Source organism: Hylobates moloch, unplaced genomic scaffold, assembly GCF_009828535.3.
Source record: "Hylobates moloch isolate HMO894 unplaced genomic scaffold, HMol_V3 SCAFFOLD_2, whole genome shotgun sequence".
NCBI classification, from domain to species: domain Eukaryota; kingdom Metazoa; phylum Chordata; class Mammalia; order Primates; family Hylobatidae; genus Hylobates; species Hylobates moloch.
The window spans coordinates 78,271,195-78,294,865 of record NW_026652277.1 but is presented as its reverse complement, the minus strand read 5'-3'; the positions used below and the strand labels follow the sequence as shown (position 1 = coordinate 78,294,865).

At 39.2% G+C, this 23,671-nt stretch overlaps 1 protein-coding gene across 1 annotated transcript in view; it reads left to right on the top strand.

The window, feature by feature from the left end:
• The window catches only part of TMPRSS11A (transmembrane serine protease 11A), a 46,001-nt gene that overhangs the window by 937 nt on the left and 21,393 nt on the right, over nt 1-23,671 (top strand). The window contains exons 2-5 of the mRNA XM_058434735.1: nt 977-1,095; nt 10,977-11,044; nt 12,993-13,153; nt 18,868-18,906. Of these exons, the coding sequence (XP_058290718.1) occupies nt 977-1,095; nt 10,977-11,044; nt 12,993-13,153; nt 18,868-18,906 (387 nt within the window). The remainder of the gene's footprint in view (nt 1-976; nt 1,096-10,976; nt 11,045-12,992; nt 13,154-18,867; nt 18,907-23,671) is intronic.

Sequence of the window (23,671 nt, the reverse complement as noted above, 5' to 3'; positions counted from 1 at the left end):
TTATATGACAACCCCAGCTGTAGTTTATACCACTGGCAAAAGATTCTCAGGTCACTTTATTTGGTTGCATAAAAGCCCCTTTACAATGAGAGTAAGGTTTGTTAACAGTATGGATTATATGGGTAAGTAATCAGGACATCCAAAAAAGTGTTACAAGGTCCAGAGATTTCCCACTTAAGACATATGCCTTCCTGATATCCCTGTTTCTTTCCTTGGTTTGTAGTCTCGAAACCCACTGCCTGTTCCCTGAGCCAGGCTTCTCAAGGATTGAGGTTGTTTTGTATTTTTCCCAGTCTCTATCTTTAACTCTGTATCTTTCTTACCCCCTCTGGGCCTTACTCCTCAGATTACCAAATTCCTTAAGAGTCTCAACTGCTTTCCTTTCTTACATTTCCTAATAGATTTATCCCTGTTGCACGCTTGTCTCGTCTTCAATCTCAGACAGCTCTTCTCTACACTTCCTTTTCAGGTTTTTCTTAGTGTGCCTGGCTCTCTTGTTACAAATCAAAATTCACAAGGACGTTCACTTATCTCTACTTCCACTAGAGTGTATGGTGGTACACATTTCAACTCAACAAGGAGTAATGTAGCAATGAAATGTTCAAGCTCTACAGCTAGACTGGATTTAAAACATGGACAGGCCACCTACTAGTTACAGAACAAGTTACTTAACACCTCTGTGCCTTACTTTCCTTATCTGTAAAATGAAGATGATACCAATCTTAGAGAGCTGGTGTGGGGATTAAATGTGCTAATATATGAAAAGCGCACAGGACAGTGCCTGGCATATTGTAGAAACTCAATAAATGACAGCTATTATAATTAATATAAGACATTAATTGTTATTTTTTAAACAAAACTCAATTATGAAGAGGCTCAGGGACATATTCAAGACTTTATATTGGCCCCATTGTAATTGGGTTCTGAAATCTTTGTCCAAACCATTTAGTTTCCTATTTTTTCATTTCCATTGCAGACCAAAAAATGGAGTACTATCATGGCTCCTTTAAAATTTTAGATCCACAAATCAATAACAATTTTGGACAAAGCAACACATATCAACTTAAGGACTTACGAGAGACGACCGAAAACTTGGTGAGTCAGGTAAACTTCTTTTTATCATAGAATAATGCAAGTGGAAGGGATTTTGTGGATCATTTCTCCATTTCTAAAAACATGATTTTCAGACCACTCACATTAGAATCAGCTTGCAGATTGCTAGGCCCCATCCCAGACCTGCTTAATCAGAGTCTGATGAGATGGGTAGGTGGGGAGAGGGGAGTAAGGGAATCTGCGTGTCTAACAAATGGGTGATTCTAATAAGCCCCTCTTTCTAACTCAGCTACCTTATTTAAAGGTAAGAGAATTGAGGCCAAGATATCCTAGCCCATTTCTTCCCCAATTCCACCACGTTTCCGCAGTAGAAAAGCCCAATCATACCAAAACTAGTTTTTATAAGTCCACACACTTTTTTGTAAGACCACATTTTAAGATTTTGAGTATTTTCAGAATTTACGTTCGTCTTGTAAATATATTGACAAAGACAAAAAGCCCAGACTTATTTTGTAGTAATCTTGTCAAATGCTAATAATTTTGTTAAAGCTAAAGTGCAAGACTGCTCCCAAAAAGAAAAAAGCACACTCAGTTGTATAATCATTCCACTCAGAATGCCCATGAACTCTCACTCAAAAACTAGGTTCAAATTAATTTTTCTAACAAGGAAGCACAGAAGCAGAGAGTTATTTTAAAAAGAAAGAAATGACAAACGTATTGGTTTGTTTTAATCAAAGAACCATTTTTAAGACACTTTCCTTCTCAAATCATCTATCATTTTTTCCTGCCATCATTTGCTCTTTGTCCATAGTACACCTAATGGCATCATATTTACAATAAGAGTTTATAATCTCTATTTTCAGTTAACATTAAATCATGCACAATTTCTTAATTTTGTGGTTTCATCTTTCCCAACCAATAATTAATGTCTACAGATTGATATAGATTCTTCATTCTTTCACAAGCAGAGCATCTTATAAAAGAGCATTTGCAATCAATTCTTGAGTTATGCTAGGATGAACGTGGAGCCTGCACAAATACACCCAAATACCTTCTCTACTCTTCCAGTCCTAAGTGACTCCACATAACCTCCTCAATGTAAAAAAAGAAAACTCTTAACTTGCCTTAGTTAAAAAGATAAACACATCTTTGAATGATGGAAAATGTTACAATTTACTGGGAAATTTTGAAACTTGTTTCATTTATGTTTTATGGCCAACATTACTGCTACTGTAATTGTTAGTTAACTAAGCAATTCTGTCTTTACTGAAGTAAACGGACAGGAATGCAATAGGTCTTAAAAGAAGTGAGAGAAATGCGGAGGTGCATGTTGAACAGAAACTCTATTTAAAAGTGGAGTTTTAAGTTTCAGCTAAGCATGTGTTCCTTCGAAGGCTAAGGCTAAGTTAAGTAAGGACACATTATCATCATGGGTACCTGCAAGGCCCTTGTCATTACTTATTTATCCTCCTTTATCACCATAGCATAAGCCCTTACCCTCCCCCTTTCAGGCAACCATTCTATGTTTCATGTGGTATTCTTTTGTTTGTATTCATTCTTACAAAAATATGTTTTGTTGTTTTGCGTGCACATGCTTTTAACTTATGTTTTGTGTTATAAATCACTTTTGTTTCATCTCTTTTTACTGAGAACTTTTTAAAAGATCTATGTTACTAAATATACCTTTAGTTTACTGCTGTTAGCTGCTAATTCATAGTGTGTATCTACCATATTTACCTGCCTGTCATGCCAAGAAATGCTACACTAAACAGACTCCTACTTACCCCCTTATAGACCTATGCAAGTACTTCTGGAAGCAGAATTACTAGGTCACTGAATGTACATATACTTAACTTGACCAATTGGTACAGGTTTGCTCTTCAAAATGGCTGACTCAGTGTGCACGCCCATCTACAATGCATGAGGATTTCTATGTCCCCACATCTAACCAACACTTAGTGTCTTAGTATGTTTAGGCTACTACAACAAAAAATACCATAGGCTGGGTATCTTAAACAACAAACACTTATTTCTCATAGTTCTGGAGGCTGAAGATTCCAAGATGAAGATGATCAAGGCTCTAGCAGATGTCTGGTGAGAGCCTGCTTCCTGGTTCATAGAATACCATCTTGCTGTGTCCCCCTCATGGCAGAAGCCATAAGAGAACTTTCTTTTGTAAGGACACTAATGACTTTCATGAGAACTCCACTCTTATGACCTAACTATCCTCCAAAGGCCCCATCTCCTCTATCATCACTTTGGGAGTTAAGATCTCAAAATATAAATTTTAGGGGAACACAAACATTCGGTCCACAGCAGTTGGTATTATTTGGCTTTCTAAATTTGCCACCCTAATATGTATAAAGTAGTATTTTATTTGTGATTTAATTTGCATGTTTCTAATTACTAATGAGTTTGTGCATTGTTATGTATAACTATTAACTTTTTGTAGTTTCATTTCTATAAATTGCCTGTACATATTCTTTGCCTATTTTTCTGTTAAACTTGCTTTTTTGCCTTATTTGTATTGCTTTGTGGAAGTTCTTTACATTTTCTGGATATTGATAGCGTGTTGGTTGTAGACACTGCACTTATCTATTCTGTCTTCTACTAATATTGACCATGTTGTTCTTTATGAAACAGAAATCTGTAACTGAAGTAATCATTTTTTCACTGTTTTGCCTTGTGATTGTATTTTGAAGCTTTTCTTTAAGAAGTCCTTCTCTTCTAAGACATAAAATATTTTACTATGTTATTTATTAACCTTACAGTTTTATCTTTTACATTAGGTCTCTAATACATGTGGAATCCACCTTTGGATGTGTTAGGTAGATTCAGTTTTTTAATTCATATAGTGAGCCAGTTTTTGAATATAACTAGTTAAAATATCTTAGCTTTTCCTAATATATGGTATTATTATTGAGTTCACCGCATGCATTTCTTGGCACCTGGGTCTTGCAGAAGAGGAAATATGATCCGTCTCCTCAAATTGCTTCCAATTTTTTTGGAGAGATGTGAGTAACACACATGGAATTGAATATCATGACATTATATAATTAAGGGCTAAATTATACGTTGAGGACAGTAAGTACAGAAAAACTTCAAAACCGAACAAGGGTTCCCATGGTCAGAAAAGGCTTTATATTATTTTACCTCTGTTTAAATAAGACAGGTGTTTTTCTCCTCCCATCCCGCACCAGGTTAGCTTTAGAATTACAGGAAGAGTTTTTGCCTCATCCTGAGCCACACCTGTTTGTTGTTGCTAAATCCCAATGAATACAACCAGATTCTTCTCTCTGTCCTAAATGGGTGCTAATTAGACAACCAAGGAAGACAGGTTGCAGGTCCTGTTCTTCCTCACATTGGTCTTTACTGATTTGAATGCAAATTGAGATGCAAAAGTAAAATGAGTTCATATTCAGACACTGCTATAATCCACTCCTGTTCCCTGAGATAGTGGAGCAGACATATCTCATCTCTCATATCATCCTTCAGAGAAGGGCCCATTAATCAGACATTACTGATATCTGATTACTGCAGGGTGGCCATCCTGCAGGTGGAGAAGCATGGCATCCAGCAGAAGCTGACAGCATGCACTTTGAGGGAGGGAAGGATAAGTCAGCAATTCATGCTGAATAAGCTGGCTAAGTATACATGTTCAATAAGTTCTAGGGGAAGTCACAAATACTTATGAAAGGAGAAACATAACCATGTGCAACTGAGCTTTATGTCTCTTCATGTGTTGCATGTTCAAAAAATGGTGGCATTAGCATGATCCAAGGGTGGAGTTTTCAGTCATTTGATGTTCAAAGGTGAAGCTGAGGACACAAAACCCTTACTATGCATCCTCTGTGAGTCAGCCAAAACCAGTCTGGACTGCTAGCTAGATTAATAAAGAAAAAAAGAGAAGATACAAATAAGCACAATCAGAAATGATAGAGGTAACATTATAACCAATCCTACAGAAATACAAAAGATCATCTGAGACTCTTATGAACACTTCGATGTAGATAAACTAGAAAATCTAATGGAAATGGGTACATTCCTGGAAAAACACAATCTTCCAAGATTGAATCAGAAAGAAATTGAAACCCTGAACAGACCAATATTGAGTTCATACTTAAATCAGTAATTTAAAAAAACATACCAACCACAAGGAAAAAAAAAGGCCCAAACTAGATGGATTCACAGCCAAATTCACCAGACGTACAAGAAATAGCTAGGACCAATTCTAATGAAACTATTCCAAAGAATTGAGAATAGATTTCTTCCTAAATCATTCTATGAAGTCAGCATTACCCTAATGCCAAAACCTGACACAGACACACTGAAAAAAGAAAATTACAGGCCAATATCCCTGATGAACATAGATATAAAATTCCTCAACCAAACACCAGCAAACCAAATCCAGCAGCACATCAAAAGTTAATATTCCAAAATCCAGTAGGCTTTATTTCTGTGATGCAAGACTGGTTCAACATATGTACATCGATAAATGTGATTTACCACATAAACTGAATTAAAAACAAAAACCATACAATTAGCCAGGCACGGTGGCTCACACTTGTAATCCCAGCACTTTGGGAGACTGTGGTGGGCAAATTACCTGAGGTTAGAAGTTCAAGACCAACCTGGCCAACATAGTGAAACCCCATCTGTATTAGAAATATAAAAATTAGCCGGGCATGGTGGCAGGTGCCTGTAATCCCAGCTACTCGGAAGGCTGAGGCAGGAGAATCACTTGAATCCAGGAGGCAGAGGTTGCAGTGAGCCGAGATTGTGCCATTGCACTCCAGCCTGGCTGACAGAGCAAAACCCCCCTCAAAAAAATTAAAAAATTAAAAAAATTAAAATCATACAATTATCTCAATAGATGTAGAAAAGCTTTTGATAAAATTAAACATCCCTTCATAATAAAAATGCTTAGACTAGGCACCGAAGAAACATACTTCAAAATAATAAGAGCCATCTGTGACAAACCCACAGCCATCATCACATTGAATGGGCAAAAGCTGGAGGCACTATTGTTAAGAACAGGAAAAAGACAAGAATGTTCGCTCTCACTACTCCTATTCAACATAGTACTAGAAGTTCTAGAAAGAGCAATCAGGCAAGAGAAAGAAGGAAAAGGCATCCAAATAGGAAAAGAGGAAGTCAAATTATCTCTCTTTACTGACAATATAGCTGGAAAATGATGGAGGGGAGATTTGAAGTCATCTAGGCAACTCCACACATGTGCTCTTTCCACTAAATTTTCTACTGTCAGGAAGGGACTCAGCTAAGATAGAAGATAAAATTATTAAAATCTAAATCAATTCTTCTCTCATTTCATTTTTTAAATCCATAAAGATTATAAATCCTCTATGCTGTGCTAGCTCACTTTTTCTTGACAGATACCTTAGGTATACTTATTATAGAAAAATATTCTCTTTCTCATTTCCCTGTATCAGTTTTTGGTGAGGAAGTCAAAGGTAGAAGGAACTGTAATATAGAGAGATGAAGGAAGCTGATGGATATGTTGACATATGTATGTATATCTAGTGTGGACAATCTATAGTTGGAAGAAAGGTGTGGATGGGTATGCTTTTTGAGGGAAGTTTTTTGAGAAAAGAAGTAATATGAACTATTTCTAAATTTCCTGATAAAGTTGTAAATACAGCATAGTCTTCACAGGAGAATCTATTTAGTTTATCATTCATCATTCAGCAAATACAGCATGACGTTAGGCACTATAAAAGGCTAAGAAAAATGATTCTCTCTCTCTCATAAACTAATCCAATTTAGAGATTTAGAAGACAACAAACCTGGAGAGAACATGAACCTTGTAAATAATGACCTTCCCTTGCTTTGGGTATCCTGGTTTTAAATATTTTTAGTACAGCTTTAAATAGATCCAGATGAGGTATTTTCCTCTTTTAAAAAAGCAATTCAAAGATCTAGGTTTTTGTGGTACACTGAAAATTAAGACCTTATTCTTTAAAATCCTTAATTGCAAATCTTTGAATTCTATAAATATTTTGCCTTGTGATCTCAGAAACATAAACCAGTTGGGGATATGGATATCTAATATATTGCGACTTGTTACATGTGATTAGTGACAGATGTCTGTCCATTTCTTTCTGACATTCCACAAAGAAACACTGAAGAAGGACCAGTGCAATCAAAGAAATGACTGACGGCATCACAAAATATCACATTCCATTTGATGATCTGATTACCTCTTCGTTTAGGGTTTTCAGAAAGTCACAGTTTCACGGCACCCTCCACACCCACCGCCTTTTATGACACTGGATCCAACTGCTTTCTCCAATAGACACAGCACTTAAAGATGTGGCAGTTAGACCTGACCCCAGGAAGGCCAAAAAGCCTTCTGTGAGCATCACTCTGTGTTCAGGTTGACTAAGCTCTATCCAGGCTTGAGAGAATGGTTCATAGCTGACTTCTTGGATCCAAAAAAAAAAAAAAAAAAACACCTAGAGTTTTATACAGATATGATATGAACTTTAAAGGACTGCAGTAAAAACTACCAAGATTATGATTCTTATTTTTGGAGAGTAAAGAAGATAGGCTACCTTTGGAGAGGGGCGCAACAGTTTCTGATCCGCTTACAAGCTGCTTGCTGCCCATCAGCGGGTAGGAGGTCTCAGCGAGAACCTACCTTCATGCTCATCCTGAGGTGGGCACTGGGAAGGCATTCACAGGCTCTGAAGCTACACGGCCCTGGTTTCAGTGAGCTCTGCGCTGTCAACCTGGGCACGTCACTTCCTCTTCTATGAACTGTGAATAATCATAGTACTCACCTGAGAGGGCTGATTTGAAAGCAAATGAGCTCAAACAGTGACATCTGTGCTTGGTGCACATATGGCAGACAACAGTGGTTCCTACTATTATAATTATTACAGTCTTATCAAGGAGGAGCTTTCCACAAATAATCAATTAACTAAAATGTCCACAAACAGGAAAAAAAATTCCCTTCCAATAATTCATGTGTAATTTTCTTTTTTCTCTAGGAACACTGATCACAACCTGATGTTGCTTTTTAAAGCAAGCACTTTAAAAAGTCTTGTAAAATTTTCCTAGTAAATGCAAAACTTTCTGATAAATAAATTCTCACCTTTTTATTCATTTATTTATTCACCAAAAATATACTACATACCAACAGCATGCAAAGCACTATGCTAGATTTTATAGAGTATGAAAAGATAAATTGCCATCTCTATGCATAAAGGGTTTGCCATTTAATAAAACAGACTGTATATTTACATAAATATATAGTGAATATATTGCATAAATATATAATGAATGTTTACATTAAAGAACAAAAGGTGTAAGAGGGATAAGAAAAAGTGAGACAGAAGGAAGACAGATCAGTTTGAGATTAATGAATATCCCCAAAGAGGGTATTATCTGAGATTGGCCTTGAAGGATAGGTGTGATTCAGGAACACAGAACTTGCAGAATGAGAAGGTTGTTACAGACCAAAGGAACAGCCTGAGACAGGTGAGTATGCAGGAAAACGGGGGCCATGCCTGAAGGTACTGGTGGTGTTGAAGATGGAGCCAGGCAAGTTGGTCACAGAGGGAGAGGACCTTGAATGTCTGACGTTGTGGACAGAGGCTCAAAGGCTCAAATTCCCTATTTTTACCTTGAGTTCAAACCTGGTGGCAATGAAACTTCAGTGAAGCTTTATTTAAGGCTAAAAGTGTCTTTCAAAAAGCTCTTATATAATATCCTTTGCATGTTACTCTTGTTACAATTAGGAGAAAGCAATAGGGTCTAAAGTTTTTTTTCACAGCATGGTTTTGGTTTCTTTAATTCTAAGGAGCTCACCTGGTGTTATGTGGGAAAAAACAGCTTTTGTATCTCATTTATATTCCATATGCCAGTCTTCAGTGACATATCTATCCGAGGTTTGCAGTGTTAGCCACAAAACACTCCCTAAGTGAATACACTGACTGCTGTAAGGGGAGCCACTCAGGAAGCACCTGCAGAGAAAAGCAGGCAACATGTATAAACAGAGTTAATTCAGGAATGAGAGCTGAATGGCTGGGCGAGTCTGTTTGTTTGAGTTGACAGCCTCTCCCTCACTCTTTCGTTAAATACCCAACTAACCTTCAATTGCCCTCTTGGAACTTAATCTCGGTGTAATTTCCAGCATGTCAAAATTATCGAGCAGAAAGAGATACTACCCTAAAGAGGGTCTTTTGTTCAATGCTAGGAGACAAACTCCAACTACAAAATTCTAGAAATGCCCTAAAGAGGGAGGTAGGATAGATTTACAAATTGCTAATGCTATTAGGTTGTATAGATAATAATAGATTTATAACAACCTGGCACACAGCTTTAAATATATAAGTTTCTCTGAAACTTCTGGGAACTTGGAATGCCAGAACATTGGCAGAAAGAATGCTTCTAATAATGAAAGCCATCATCTGCCATGGAAACAATTTCAGGCCCTTTAGAAAGCTAGTTTATACATAAGCTCCATTCAACAATAAAGCTTATGTTCATGTTTTTTCTGCTTTTCCTCCTGCTGTAAATTCATTTTATAAGAATTCTTTTTACCAGTCCCTCTACCCCATTTCTCAAAGCGTTGTCCTCAGACTACCTGTATCACCTAAAGATTCCAAGGCCTCCTCCGATCTAGTAAATGAGACTTTTCTAGAAAGAGGGTCCTAGAATTTTATAAAGAAGAATCCTTTTTATTATTGTGATTACCAAAGTTACTTCTGCCTAGATTCTTCTTAGGTTATTTTTTCAGCTCCTATCTTCCCAGACAACCTAACCACTCAAAGATAAAATTGGTGCTTGGTTTAGATATTCATAGCAGGCACATTGCCAGATTGATGATGTCATCCAGAGTCAACTTAATCGAATGCCTTCACCAAAAAGTTACAAATGGCCAGGAATCAATTGTGGTTGAACTTATTCAGAGGGTAATTACAAAACAAACCTCTTTAAATACCCAACTGCTATTTGCTTTTCTTCCTTCTAAATTGTATCACTTCTCTCCCTGTTCCATTTTGTTTGCCTTTTTTTTTTTTTTGGACTCCCTCACCTCCATACTGAGTAGTAGAGCTGGCTGTGGGTGATGAGAGAGAAATTATTATAACAAAGTCACCCTTTCAAAAACACGTCTTCCCAAAGAATTTTGTTTCTAGCATATAAACCCCACACCACCTCAGCCCATTTAGGATTTCTTTATTTAAGTACCAATAAAGACATATTTTGGATACTAGCAATTTATTTTCCAAATGCTATCTTTGATCTTAAGTCTAAGGCTATTACCAAATCTATATCTCTACAAGTTTTATACTTTAGGTCAATAAATTATTTGATAACTTATTACTATGTGTTCTAAAACTTACCCAGCATTTTATGTGTTTAACCTTCACAGCCTTATGAGTAGCAGATCAATATCTTTGTTTTACAGGTTAGAAAACTGAGGCTCAAATTGATTCAGTAACTTTTCCAAGATTGCCCAGTTTGTGAAAAGTAGCATACGCTCAAATCCAGGACTGAGGCAGGGTTTTCTTTGTCATCACTCAAAGCCTCCCTGAATATCCCATCTCTGCTCTGTATCTCTCTGCTACTCCTTCTACGGTGTTTTAGCAAGACATCTTCTACTCCAGAAACCTACTCTAGCACAGTAGAATTACATGGGTAGGTTTTTTAAAAATATGAGTGCCTAGGTCCCCTCTAGACCAATCGAACCCAAAATTCTTGGAGAGGGTCCCTGGCATCCATAAATTTTTTTAATTCAGCAAATGATTCTGTTGCACTGTGAAGGCTGAGATCCACCAATTTAAATAATGATATTAGTTCTGTGAAAAAATTTTTGATTGCTTTAACATTTAATCAAGGATATATTCCTATTATAAAATATATTATTAATACATAGTTTCTCTCTTGTTGTGTAACAGGTGGATGAGATATTTATAGATTCAGCCTGGAAGAAAAACTATATGAAGAACCAAGTAGTCAGACTGACGTATGTATGTTCGGGCAATGGTGGAATCACAAGACTGGAGGGAAAAGGAATAAAGGAGACAGGGACTCTCATGTATTGTATGTCTCTATGGACTAGGCTTTTGGCTAGAATGTTTCATAAACATTATCTTTAAAGCAGTCTTGAAGTATAGGGCTGACCACCATTTTGTCAACAAAAAGACTAAGATTCAGGAAGGGTAAGAAATATGTTCAAAGTTCACCAAATGACAGTTTCCCAAAGTGACAGAACCAGGAATCAAACCCCATCAACTTATTGTGAGGCCTGGAACCTACCAGAACCCATGACGTGGGGAAAACCCAGCAGCTTGTCATTGCATGCACCAAGTTGTATTATTTTGACAACTATATTATTTCAAACATGTTAAGCAGGCAAACTTGGCTACAAAATGGGATCACAAATTTTACCTGTAATGTAGCCTAATGACATGAGGCATGCCTAAACAAAACGATATTCCTGTTGTAATAAATTTTCTCTCTGTTGTGGTGGAGGGGGAAGACTCAGTTGCAGATATTGCTCAGAAGTTTCAATTGTGTTATTCTGAAAAACTGCATAGCAGAACATACGTGTCATATACACAAACCCATGAGCCTATATGACTCCTATTTCTTAAAGATAAAGAAAAATAATATATTCAGAGTTTGATTTATCTGAAGAAAATAATTATCACTTTCTTACCAATAGACTAATAATGCTTTGTTGGCAGGTGTATTCCATGTTCTTTATGTCTTTACTGAGTAACTAGTGACTTCCGTAAGGATTTTATAACATAAATTGGGTAATTTCTAAAATACTTGGGAGAGAAAAAGCATATAAATGCTAGAACTTTCTATATTTCATGTTTTCTGTTTTCAAATTCACATTTGCCATATTATTGTAGCAACATTATTGTACTCCCGTGAACTCCCGATGATGGATGGTAGCCATCGTCACTATATAATACTTGGTAAAAATGTTAATTCCTCAGATTTAAGAAGTAAAATTAGTCATCTGTTTGCCAATTTGACATAAAATTCTAGTTATTTAGATCTTTATATTCCAGAGCCTAAATGAACAAAAATACATAAATTGTCTCAGAATTTCCTTTTAGCCAAAAGATTCAGGGAGATGGGCCTCTGGTGTTTTTCACAGTTTTTTTTTTTTTTTGTAAAAAAAAAAAATAGGAGAGATAACAGATCAATATGTATTAGTTTCAGGGTTTTTTATTTTTTGTTTTTAAACAAAAACCTGTAATTGGTTTTCCTATTTTAAGAATATTTAAAAGTTTAGTTCCTCAGGTAACAGAACTTGAACCTGTTTATATGATAAAAATTCAAGAAATCGGGCATGTTTAATTTGGAGAAGACTTGGGGACCACAATATTGTCGTCTTCAAGTATTTGGGCTAGAAGAGGAAATTATTTTATGTATGTTCCAACTGGTAGACCTAAGCCTTTGGAATGGGAGATACAGGGAGACATATTTCAACTCAAAATGATGAACTCTGAAAAACAGAGCTGACCAAAGAGAAACAAGCCTCTTTAGAAAATTAAACTTACTCTCTTTTTAATTACTGCACTGTCGTTAGAGGGCCAACTGTCATGGACCCTGTAGAAGTGATTCAGGTATCAAATCTACAATTGATTAGCCTAAGAAAACATGAAGGCTTCTTCTAACTCTCAGAGCTTGTAATTTTGATGATGATTTTTTGTATCTGTCATTCCTAGCTGTTGTAACAATCCTTCAAATTAATGGGGGAAATGCACTGAAAACATAATGAAAGCTAGAAGACGGAACATATGAATTGACCTTGGGTCAGAATGACATGAGAGGATCAGCACTTGACATTCTCAGCAACTGAGGGATCATTCAGGGGAGGAAGATACGGGAAAGACTGAAGGACAATTCCAGGTATATTCTTTGAAAATGTACCTTTCTTTTGTGTGTCATAGTCCAGAGGAAGACGGTGTGAAAGTAGATGTCGTTATGGTGTTCCAGTTCCCCTCTACTGAACAAAGGGCAGTAAGAGAGAAGAAAATCCAAAGCACCTTAAATCAGAAGATAAGGAATTTAAGAGCCTTGCCAATAAATGCCTCATCAGTTCAAGTTAATGGTAAGGAGGTCCCCTTCTATGTGATATGAAGTTCTCTATTAGGTCCATGTTTTGACTAATCTCAAATTTATTTGTCATTATTTCCATTTCAAATAATAGCTAGAATTCAGATGGAAAAATTCAAGTTAAAGATGTGACATTTCAAGGTGTATTCGTCTCTAATGTAAGCACGTCTGAAGTTAGTCATCCAGTGGTTTTCCCAACAGTAATTGATTGGCACTCAACCCAAAATAAAGGCAAGCATTTACAACTAACAGAGGGTTAATCTCACCCAGGCACTGCCTCCGTGACTAAGCAAGTGAAAATACTAAGGGTTTAGCAATAGTTGTTTTTCTGGGTGGGACCTTCCTATAACACAAATTCATTTGTCGCCATACTTTTATTGATAGTTTCTATATATGGTGATATAAATTTTTCTTAGCTTTTTTCCTATGGGCATTTGGGAAAATGGCAAGCCAACTTTGAAGTTGTTAGAGTCATTTTACCATTAAGGCTTTAAAAATCACGGTCTAGGAAAGCATCGCTGAAACTATGTGTACATTGTTCCACTTTTCTCTTTTTTTTGTTCACCCTTAGCCCATTATACCATTATCACTTCCCTCAATTAAGGAGAACGAACACTTATCAAGGTCTATCTCTATGGCCTTTACCTGAAGTAACTCATTTCTTTTTATATTCCAGTGACATACGCAAATTCACCTTTATAGAAGTGAAATTCACGCAAAAAGAGTTGAGGAATTCAGTAATTAAAAGGAGCTAAGAATCAAATTTAAATCTCTAATTTCTTAAAAGGCTCCAATTAAAAAAGGTTCCTATAGTCAAACACATCTTAAAAATTCTGGCTATGATATTCGTTTCTTGGAAATTCTTCCTTACAGTATCGTATTAAAGATTCTAAGGCAGCCAGCTAGAGAGAAACTTGTTTACCCTCGTCCACTAAGCTGTTTTCACAGCATCTTCTTCCAACAGACAAGTAGAGATTTCTCCTACAAATTTCAATGGATACCAGACCTAAGAGTTACAGAAGAGATTCAGGGCAAGCGATTTTCATCAGACATGAAACAGGGCACTGCCCTTGTGAGGGTCTAGCTGACTCTTCAAGAGGAAACCAGATAAGGAAGTAAAAAATGTGAGGTAATGGAATGGGCAGATGTTTGCTGATGTGAGAACGAGTCAGCTACTTAGGGAATAAAGCTGAGGACCTCTCCCAGCCAGAAGGGAGGAACCTGACAAGTGCTTAATCCATCTTCTTTGTTAGATGGGGAAGCAAATGAATAGAAATTGTGAAACAATGGGCATTCTGATAACTTACATGATGTGTTCTGTGTAATTGCCAACGAATAGTTAATTTGTCAGGAATGTAAAAGCCTGAACTGTCTGAAACCAGAGTAAAGCATAAATTGTTCATTGACTGCCTGGTCTTTTTGTTTTTTATAGGCTCAGCTTCTAAACTTCAACTTATTCTAATAATTCTACTAAATTAAAAGGCAGGATATGCTAATGGAGACCCTGATTTGAGAGTTACCTGAGGCTGGGCACGGTGGCTCACACCTATAATCCCACCATTTTGGGAGGCCATGGGGGGTGGATCACCTGAGGTCAGGAGTTCAAGACCAGCCTGGCCGATACGGTGAAACCCCGTCTCGCCTAAAAATACAAAATATTAGTCAGGCCTGGTGGCGGGCGCCTGTAATCCCAGCTACTTGGGAGACTGAGGGGGAAGAATCACTTGAACCCAGGAGGCAGAGGTTGCAGTGAGCCAAGATCGCACCACTGCACCCAAGCCTGGGCGTGACAGAGCAAGACTCCATCTCCAAAAAAAAAAAAAAAGAGTTACCTGACCAATTCTAATTCCACTAAGTCACTACAGGACCACCCAAATAATTGGCTCATGACTTTGTCTTCATTTTCTCATCTGTAAAATTCCAATGATAATGTTTGTTCTTCCTGAAATCACAGAGAGATTATAAGAATACACAAGGAAAGAGAAATGCAATGTGGAATAGAGAGGCTGTTACTAATGAGAAAGCTATTATGTTGTGCATATGCTTTGGAAACCTGAAATCATTCATTTGAGTGACTGACTAGTAGCAGAAAGACAGATCCTTGAAAGTTTCAGAATGTCAAATGTAAAAAGAACAGTGTTTGTTAATGATATGGGAGCCTAGGGGGTGTTGCTTTTGTGGCCAGAAACCCCTGTGGCCAGTGGTTGCTGCCTTTGCCCAAGTTTTGCTCTGGCCCACTGGGTTCATTCTGCCTACTTGACCTGGCAGACTGTGCCCACCTCCCGCCACCAGCCTGGATCCCATGCCCACCAAGGCCAACCCAGGCATGGGGCTGTGAATGTTGTCTAAGGGAGCATGGGGTCTGGCCACTGCCCACAGCCAGGCACACTGGCTGCAGCATGACGGGCAGCTCCAGGCACTGGCACAGGTGTGCTGGCTCTCTGTGAGGCTGTGGCTGGACAAGGCTCACTGCAAGCAGCTTTCCTGGCTGGCACCTGGGAATGTGGTGGCACCCAGGAAGCTTGGAGATGCCAGGAACTGCAGGGTCCCAAAGAGGGAGTCACAGCCCTGGCTTGGGGAGCTCCCAGGTCTGGGATCCCTAAAGGGCTGCATCTTTTCTCTCTTTTTACCCACAATGTGGCGAGCAAGGGGTATGTTTCATTCCTGTTTGTGTTACAGCTCTTTTAGTCTTGCTATTTGGCAGGTCCTGAGTTCTTGTCCTGAGACCAAGAAGAATGAGGTATGCAGACAAGTGGAGGGTGAGCAAGACGAAGAAGAGGTTTACTGAGCAAGAGAACAGCTCACAGGAGACCCACAGTGGGCAGCTCCTCCTCATAGCCAGAGTGGCCCAGCAAGTGTTCAGCTCCTAGCAGAGAGGAGGCCCTGGAGTTAGAAGCTCCTCTCTGCGGGCAGGTTGTCCTGTTGAGTGTTCAGCTTTCAGCAGACAGTAGGCCCCAGAGTGGCCTATCTCCTCTCTGCAGGCAGGTAGTCCCACGGTCTCCCAGTCACCTCTCCGTCTGCAAGGGCCCAATGCTGCCTCCGGCACCTCTCTGCCCACCCCTCTGTGCCTGACCACGCTGCTCCCTCACCAGTGGGCAACACAGCCCAGCCCCGTTGAGGTAGTTCCCAGCGTGGCAGGCTCTGGGGCGCTCCCAGGGATGGGCTCCAAGGACTGTCCACCTTCTCCCCACACCCTCCCTGCAGTGGCCATGGTCGAGAATGGCAACGTGGGGCCAGGTTCTGGAGCAGGAGAGGCTCCAGGCCTGGGAGTGGGTCCTGCCTGGTCACATGAGGTTGGGGGCGGCACAGTCGGCCGCCTCAAGGATGTGGGACGCAGGAGACCCACCACCATCACTGCTACTCCAGCATCCGCTCCTGCTGCCACTGCTCCAGACAGCCTGTAGCTGCCATCACGAGCACTTAAGAAAGGCACATTCAGTGGACAGCTCAGGAGAATCTTTAAGTCAATTTTTTATAGGCAAAAACCTTGTTTCCTGAGAACACATAATTTTGGACTACCAATAAATAGAAAACTGCAGAGATTCCAGATTAAGTCTAGGAATAATCCTGTAGCCCAAGATGTATTTATAATTTGTCAAGAATCTGTATTTTGTTTTGACAAAAAAACTGTGTGGTGTGGGTCCCTCAGGAGACACAGTGTGACAAAGCAAAGCTAAAATCAACTTCTTTGCATTGCGAACGCCAAGGCTGTAGTCAAGCAGCTCACTGCCTACGTGTCAGATGACTTTGCTTCATTTTTCATCATGATACTTGTAGCCTTTAGAGCTCTGAATATTAACTGGCTTTCTCCCAACTCAGAACCGTGTTAGGGGGTGGTCGCTTTCAAAACTAAAGAGTTAATGTTTATTTCCATTTCTATACCTGGAAAGTAAAAATATTTGGTCAAAATTGAAATCTTTAACAACTAGTTACTTGTGTATTGACAGTTTGTTTCCAGGTGTAATCATTCTCCCTAAAAATCCGGTTATATTCACGACCATTATACTTTTCCTGGTATCATTCCTGGAAATGGATAACTTGCACCCTGCTCAGACTAAGTTGACAAAGTTTTAACTGAAGAATTCTAACTTTGTGCTATTTTCCACTTTATTGCATTACTAAGGACAAAATATATAGTTTTCTTAAAAATGAAATAGATGTACTGCCTTAAACTACATTTGACGGTAAACAGTTCAGTAAACAGTTCCTTCCATAGAATAAGCACTAAGAGCAGTTGATGGTCATGAGCGATTGATTCCTCGCCATACAGTGATTTGGGATGCCTTTAAGGGTATACTTGAATTGAATATTTTCAAAAGCCTCCACTTTGTAGAGTTTATCATCACTAGTTTCCCCAGTGGAATTTCTAGAAAGTTAGTAGAATGAAACAATCTTATTTTGTATAATGAGGAATAGAATACTGAGAATGTGTCTGAGAAACATGGCACTGGTAGGAAAAAGTAAAACAGTTTATTCTCATCTGCTCAGTAAGCTAAGTCATTTTAACCTGAAAATCATCACAATTTTCGTGAAACCGTCCACCAACTTTATTTTTCTCCAGCTTTAGTAAGATATAATTGACAAATAAAAATTGTATATATTTACTGTATACAACATGATGTTTTGATACGTGTATACAAGTTTAAATATTTGTGTTTCCTTAGTCAAATTCCTCACTTTTTTGGAAGTTGACAGAATTTAATCTTGGATTGTGTCCAATAACTAGGTTTTACCAATATTCAGTATATTTTGGATAAGAAACACATTAACAGTTTATTCTTTAACAAAAAACAATTTTACTATTTAGGAACTGTGTTTAAAAAGCATTTAAAATATCATTTATGCAAGAGTTTTCAAGGTTTTTCCATTCTAAACCCTTTAACCAAAAAAAAAAAAGAAGGTTTATGTGAAATTCGAAGTAAATAGAAGAGATCAAAGCAGATCTGTTTGGCTGAGGCTGAGTTTGAGGCCTGTAAGACAGTCTACTTGCAATATGGTTTGGCTGTGTCCCCACCCACATCTCATCTCGAATTGTAGCCCCCATAATTCCCACACGTTGTGAGAGGGAACTGGTGGGAGATAAATTAAATCCTGGGTGCAGTTTCCCCCACACTGTTCTATGGTAATGAATGAGATCTGATGGTTTTTTAAGAGGCTTCCCCTTTCACTTGGCTCACATTCTCTGACTTGCTTGCTACCAACCACGTAAGACATGCCTTTTGCCTTCCTCCATGATTGTGAGGCCTCCCCAGCCACATGGAACTCTGAGTCCACTAAACCTCTTTTTCTTTATAAATTACCCAGTCTCAGATATGTCTTTATCAGCGGTGTGAAAACGAACTAATATAACCTGTTTCCTCTGTCCCATTTACCCATCTTCTGAAGTGGAATGCAAAGAAGCTTTACCCTGAACTGCTGGAAAACCATAGTTCTCTATTAATACAAACTATTTGTGGGCTTTAATCATCCACTATTTGTGCCTTACTCACCCGTTGCTTGTGATAGTATCCACCTAATTAGAGGCTGCCTATAAGTCTCTACAAACACTGTACACAGATGTTATTATATCAGATAGCCGTTCTCCTAATTAATCTATATGTTCAACTGTCCAGAATCCATATATGGTCAGTATCCTCTGATTATTCCTGGTCATTGAGACCACCCAGGAAAATATCGAATTATCACTATTTGTTTTATCTTGTTTTTCAGCAATGAGCTCATCAACAGGGGAGTTAACTGTCCAAGCAAGTAAGTCGAGTTAGTTTATATAAATAAGTTCAATTTTCACATCAGAAAGGACATTTTCAAATATTTGCTCATACTTGCCCATCTGTGCTCCAAATTTCCTTGGAGAGATAATAACTATTTGTACAATAGATTTAAATACTTTTTTTTTCTAACTCATGGACTGATCTTTTAGTCATGTTCAAGAAAAAAATTGCCATGGTAACCTTCTGGGGCAATTTGAAGAAAGTATATATTTCTGATTGGGAATACTGGACTTGTTTTTCTAATTTTTAAAAATGCCATAAAATGTACTTTCTGCTACAAAATAAAATAATGAGAAAGTGATTAATAGGAGATAAAACCCATTGTTTGTGACCGACAAGTTATCTATGAAATATGCTGAGGTCGGGGTGGAGCCAAGATGGCCGAATAGGAACAGCTCCGGTCTCCAGCTCCCAGCCCCAGCGACACAGAAGACTGGTGATTTCCGCATTTCTGCTTGAGGTACCGGTTTCATCTCACTAGGGAGTGCCTAACAGTGGGTGCAGGACAGACGGTGAAGCGCACTGTGCGCGAGCCGAAGCAGGGCGAGGCATTGCCTCACTCGGGAAGTGCAAGGGGTCAGGGAGTTCCCTTTCCTAGTCAAAGAAAGGGGAAACAGACGGCACCTGGAATATCGGGTCAGTCCCATCCTAATACTGCGCTTCTCCAACGGGCCTGGAAAACGGCACACTAGGAGATTGTGTCCCGCACCTGGCTCGGAGGGTCCTATGCCCACGGAGTCTCGCTGATTGCTAGCACAGCAGTCTGAGATCAAGCTGCAAGGCGGCAGCGAGGCTGGGGGAGGGGCGCCCGCCATTGCCCAGGCTTGCTTAGGTAAACAAAGCAGCCAGGAAGCTCGAACTGGGTGGAGCCCACCACAGCTCAAGGAGGCCTGCCTGCCTCTGTAGGCTCCACCTCTGGGGGCAGGGCACAGACAAACAAAAACTCAGCAAAGAACCTCCACAGACTTAAATGCCCCTGTCTGACTGACAGCTTTGAAGAGAGTAGTGGTACTCCCAGCACGCAGCTGGAGATCTGAGAACAGACAGACTGCCTCCTAAAGTGGGTCCCTCACCCCTGAGCAGCCTAACTGGGAGGCACCCCCCCAGTAGGGTCAGACTGACACCTCATTCAACCGGGTACTCCCCTGAGACAAAACTTTCAGAGGAACTATCAGACAGCTGAATTTGTGGTCTCACGAAAATCCGCTGTTCTGCAGCCACCGCTGCTGACACCCAGCCAAACAGGGTCTGGAGTGGACCTCTAGTAAACTCCAACAGACCTGCAGCTGAGGGTCCTTTCTGGTAGAAGGAAAACTAACAAACAGAAAGGACTTCAACACCAAAAACCCATCTGTACATCACCATCACCAAAGACAAAAAGTAGATAAAACCACAAAGATGGGGAAAAAACAGAGCAGAAAAACTGGAAACTCTAAACAACAGAGCACCTCTCCTCCTCCAAAGGAACGCAGTTCCTCACCAGCAACGGAACAAAGCTGGATGGAGGATGACTTTGACGAGTTGAGAGAAGAAGGCTTCAGACGATCAAACTACTCTGAGCTACGAGAGGAAATTCAAAACAATAGCAAAGAAGTTAAAAACTTTGAAAAAAAATTAGAAGGATGGATAACTAGAATAACCAATGGAGAGAAGGGATTAAAGGAGCTGATGGAGCTGAAAGCCAAGTTTCGAGAACTACGCGAAGATTGCAGAAGCCTCAGTAGCAGATGCGATCAACTGGAAGAAAGGGTATCACTGATGGAAGATGAAATGAATGAAATGAAGAGAGAAGGGAAGTTTAGAGAAAAAAGAATAAAAAGAAATGAACAAAGCCTCCAAGAAATTTGGGACTATGTGAAAAGACCAAACCTACGTCTGATTGGTGTACCTGAAAATGATGGGGAGGATGGAACCAAGTTGGAAAACACTCTGCAAGATATTATCCAGGAGAACTTCCCCAATCTAGCAAGGCAGGCCAGCATTCAGATTCAGGAAATACAGAGAACGCCACAAAGATACTCCTCGAGAAGGGCAACTCCAAGACACATAATTGTCAGATTCACCAAAGTTGAAATGAAGGAAAAAATGTTAAGGGCAGCCAGAGAGAAAGGTCGGGTTACCCACAAAGGGAAGCCCATCAGACTAACAGCTGATCTCTCAGCAGAAACTCTACAAGCCAGAAGAGAGTGGGGGCCGATATTCAACATTCTTAAAGAAAAGAATTTTCAACCCAGAATTTGCTATCCCGCCAAACTAAGCTTCATAAGTGAAGGAGAAATAAAATACTTTACAGACAAGCAAACGCTGAGTGATTTTGTCACCACCAGGCCTGCCCTAAAAGAGCTCCTGAAGGAAGCACTAAACATGGAAAGGAACAACCGGTTCCAGCCACTGCAAAAACATGCCAAATTGTAAAGACCATCGAGGCTAGGAAGAAACTATAGCAACTAACGAGCAAAATAACCAACTAACATCATAATGACAGGATCAGATTCACACATAACAATATTAACGTTAAATGTAAATGGGGTAAATGCTCCAATCAAAAGACACAGACTGGCAAACTGGATAAGGAGTCAGGACCCATCAGTGTGCTGTATTCAGGAAACCCATCTCACGTGCAGAGACACACATAGACTCAAAATAAAGGGATGGAGGAAGATCTATCAAGCAACTGGAAAACAAAAAAAGGCAGGGGTTGCAATCCTAGTCTCTGATAAAATAGACTTTAAACCAACAAAGATCATAAGAGACAAAGAAGGCCATTACATAATGGTAAAGGGATCAATTCAACAAGAAGAGCTAAATATCCTAAATATATATGCACCCAACACAGGAGCACCCAGATTCATAAAGCAAGTCCTCAGTGACCTACAAAGGGACTTAAACTCCCACACAATAATAATGGGAGACTTTAACACCCCACTGTCAGCATTAGACAGATCAACGAGACAGAAAGTTAACAAGGATATCCAGGAATTGAACTCAGCTCTGCACCAAGCAGACCTAATAGACATCTACAGAACTCTCCACCCCAAGTCAACAGAATATACATTTTTTTCAGCACCACACCACACCTATTCCAAAATTGACCACATAGTTGGAAGTAAAGCTCTCCTCAGCAAATGTAAAACAACAGAAATTATAACAAACTGTCTCTCAGACCACAGTGCAATCAAACTAGAACTCAGGATTAAGAAACTCACTCAAAACCGCTCAACTACATGGAAACTGAACAACCTGCTCCTGAATGACTATTGGGTACATAATGAAATGAAGGCAGAAATAAAGATGTTCTTTGAAACCAACGAGAACAAAGACACAACATACCAGAATCTCTGGGACACATTCAAAGCAGTGTGTAGAGGGAAATTTATAGCACTAAATGCCCACAAGAGAAAGCAGGAAAGATCCAAAATTGACACCCTAACATCACAATTAAAAGAACTAGAAAAGCAAGAGCAAACACATTCAAAAGCTAGCAGAAGGCTAGAAATAACTAAAATCAGAGCAGAACTGAAGGAAATAGAGACACAAAAAACCCTTCAAAAAATTAATGAATCCAGGAGCTGGTTTTTTGAAAAGATCAACAAAATTGATGGACCGCTAGCAAGACTAATAAAGAAGAAAAGAGAGAAGAATCAAATAGATGCAATAAAAAACGAAAAAGGGGATATCACCACCGATCCCACAGAAATACAATCTACCATCAGAGAATACTACAAACACCTCTATGCAAATAAGCTAGAAAATCTAGAAGAAATGGATAAATTCCTCGACAAATACACCCTCCCAAGACTAAACCAGGAAGAAGTTGAATCTCTGAATAGACCAATAACAGCTTCTGAAATTGTGGCAATAATCAATAGCTTACCAACCAAAAAGAGTCCAGGACCTGATGGATTCACAGCTGAATTCTACCAGAGGTACAAGGAGGAACTGGTACCATTCCTTCTGAAAGTATTCCAATCGATAGAAAAAGAGGGAATCCTCCCTAACACATTTTATGAAGCCAGCATCATCCTGATACCAAAACCTGGCAGAGACATAACCAAAAAAGAGAATTTCAGACCAATATCCTTGATGAACATTGATGCAAAAATCCTCAATAAAATACTGGCAAACCGAATCCAGCAGCACATCAAAAAGCTTATCCACCATGATCAAGTGGGCTTCATCCCTGGGATGCAAGGCTGGTTCAACATACGCAAATCAATAAATGTAATCCAGCATATAAACAGAACCAAAGACAAAAACCACATCATTATCTCAATAGATGCAGAAAAGGCCTTTGACAAAATTCAACATCTCTTCATGCTAAAAACTCTCAATAAATTAGGTATTGATGGGACGTATCTCAAAATAATAAGAGCTATCTATGACAAACCCACAGCCAATATCATACTGAATGGGCAAAAACTGGAAGCATTCCCTCTGAAAACTGGCACAAGACAGGGATGCCCTCTCTCACCGCTCCTTTTCAACATAGTGCTGGAAGTTCTGGCCAGAGCAATCAGGCAGGAGAAGGAAATAAAGGGTATTCAATTAGGAAAAGAGGAAGTCAAATTGTCCCTGTTTGCAGATGACATGATTGTATATCTAGAAAACCCCATTGTCTCAGCCCCAAATCTCCTTAAGCTGATTAGCAACTTCAGCAAAGTCTCAGGATACAAAATTAATGTACAAAAATCACAAGCATTCTTGTACACCAATAACAGACAAACAGAGAGCCAAATCATGAG